General features: G+C 72.4%; 1 protein-coding gene across 1 annotated transcript in view; it reads right to left on the bottom strand.

Annotated features, from left to right (window-relative positions):
• PTF1A (pancreas associated transcription factor 1a) overlaps positions 1-388 on the bottom strand; it is a 1,739-nt gene extending 1,351 nt beyond the window's left edge. The window contains exon 1 of the mRNA XM_006139766.3: positions 4-388. Within this exon, the coding sequence (XP_006139828.1) occupies positions 4-255 (252 nt within the window). The 5' untranslated portion in view covers positions 256-388. The remainder of the gene's footprint in view (positions 1-3) is intronic.
• Positions 389-395: the final 7 nt, after the last annotated feature.

Raw genomic sequence — 395 nt, 5'->3', positions numbered from 1 at the left:
GGCCGGCGCGCCGGGCGGGGGCGGCGGGGCGGGGGGCGCGGGCTGCAGCAGCAGGCACGCCCCGTCGCGGTAGCAGTACTCGTGCAGCTGGTGGCTGAAGACCTCCACCTCGGCTTGATCGTCAGCCAGCAGCTCATCGCCGTCCTCCAGAGGGTCCCGGGAGGACTGGTCGGTAAAGAAGTCCTCCTCGTCGAAGTAAGGGGACGGGAAGGCGTCCAGGCCCCCGGGGAAGTGCTCTAGCAGCACCGCGTCCATGCTTTGGCCGCCGCGGGCCCGAGGGCCGACCCGACTGCCCGAGATGCTTTGTCAGGTTTCTGTCGCAGCGCTCGCAGGCTGGCAGCCCCTCCCTCCTGGGACCTGCACTGGGGGCAGAGAGGGCGGCGCCCCGCGGCCCG

The sequence above is a fragment of the Tupaia chinensis genome, unplaced genomic scaffold, assembly GCF_000334495.1.
Source record: "Tupaia chinensis unplaced genomic scaffold, TupChi_1.0 Scaffold000001_1, whole genome shotgun sequence".
Lineage (NCBI taxonomy): Eukaryota > Metazoa > Chordata > Mammalia > Scandentia > Tupaiidae > Tupaia > Tupaia belangeri.
Note: the sequence above shows the minus strand (reverse complement) of the source record. Positions and strands in the feature narration are given on the sequence as shown.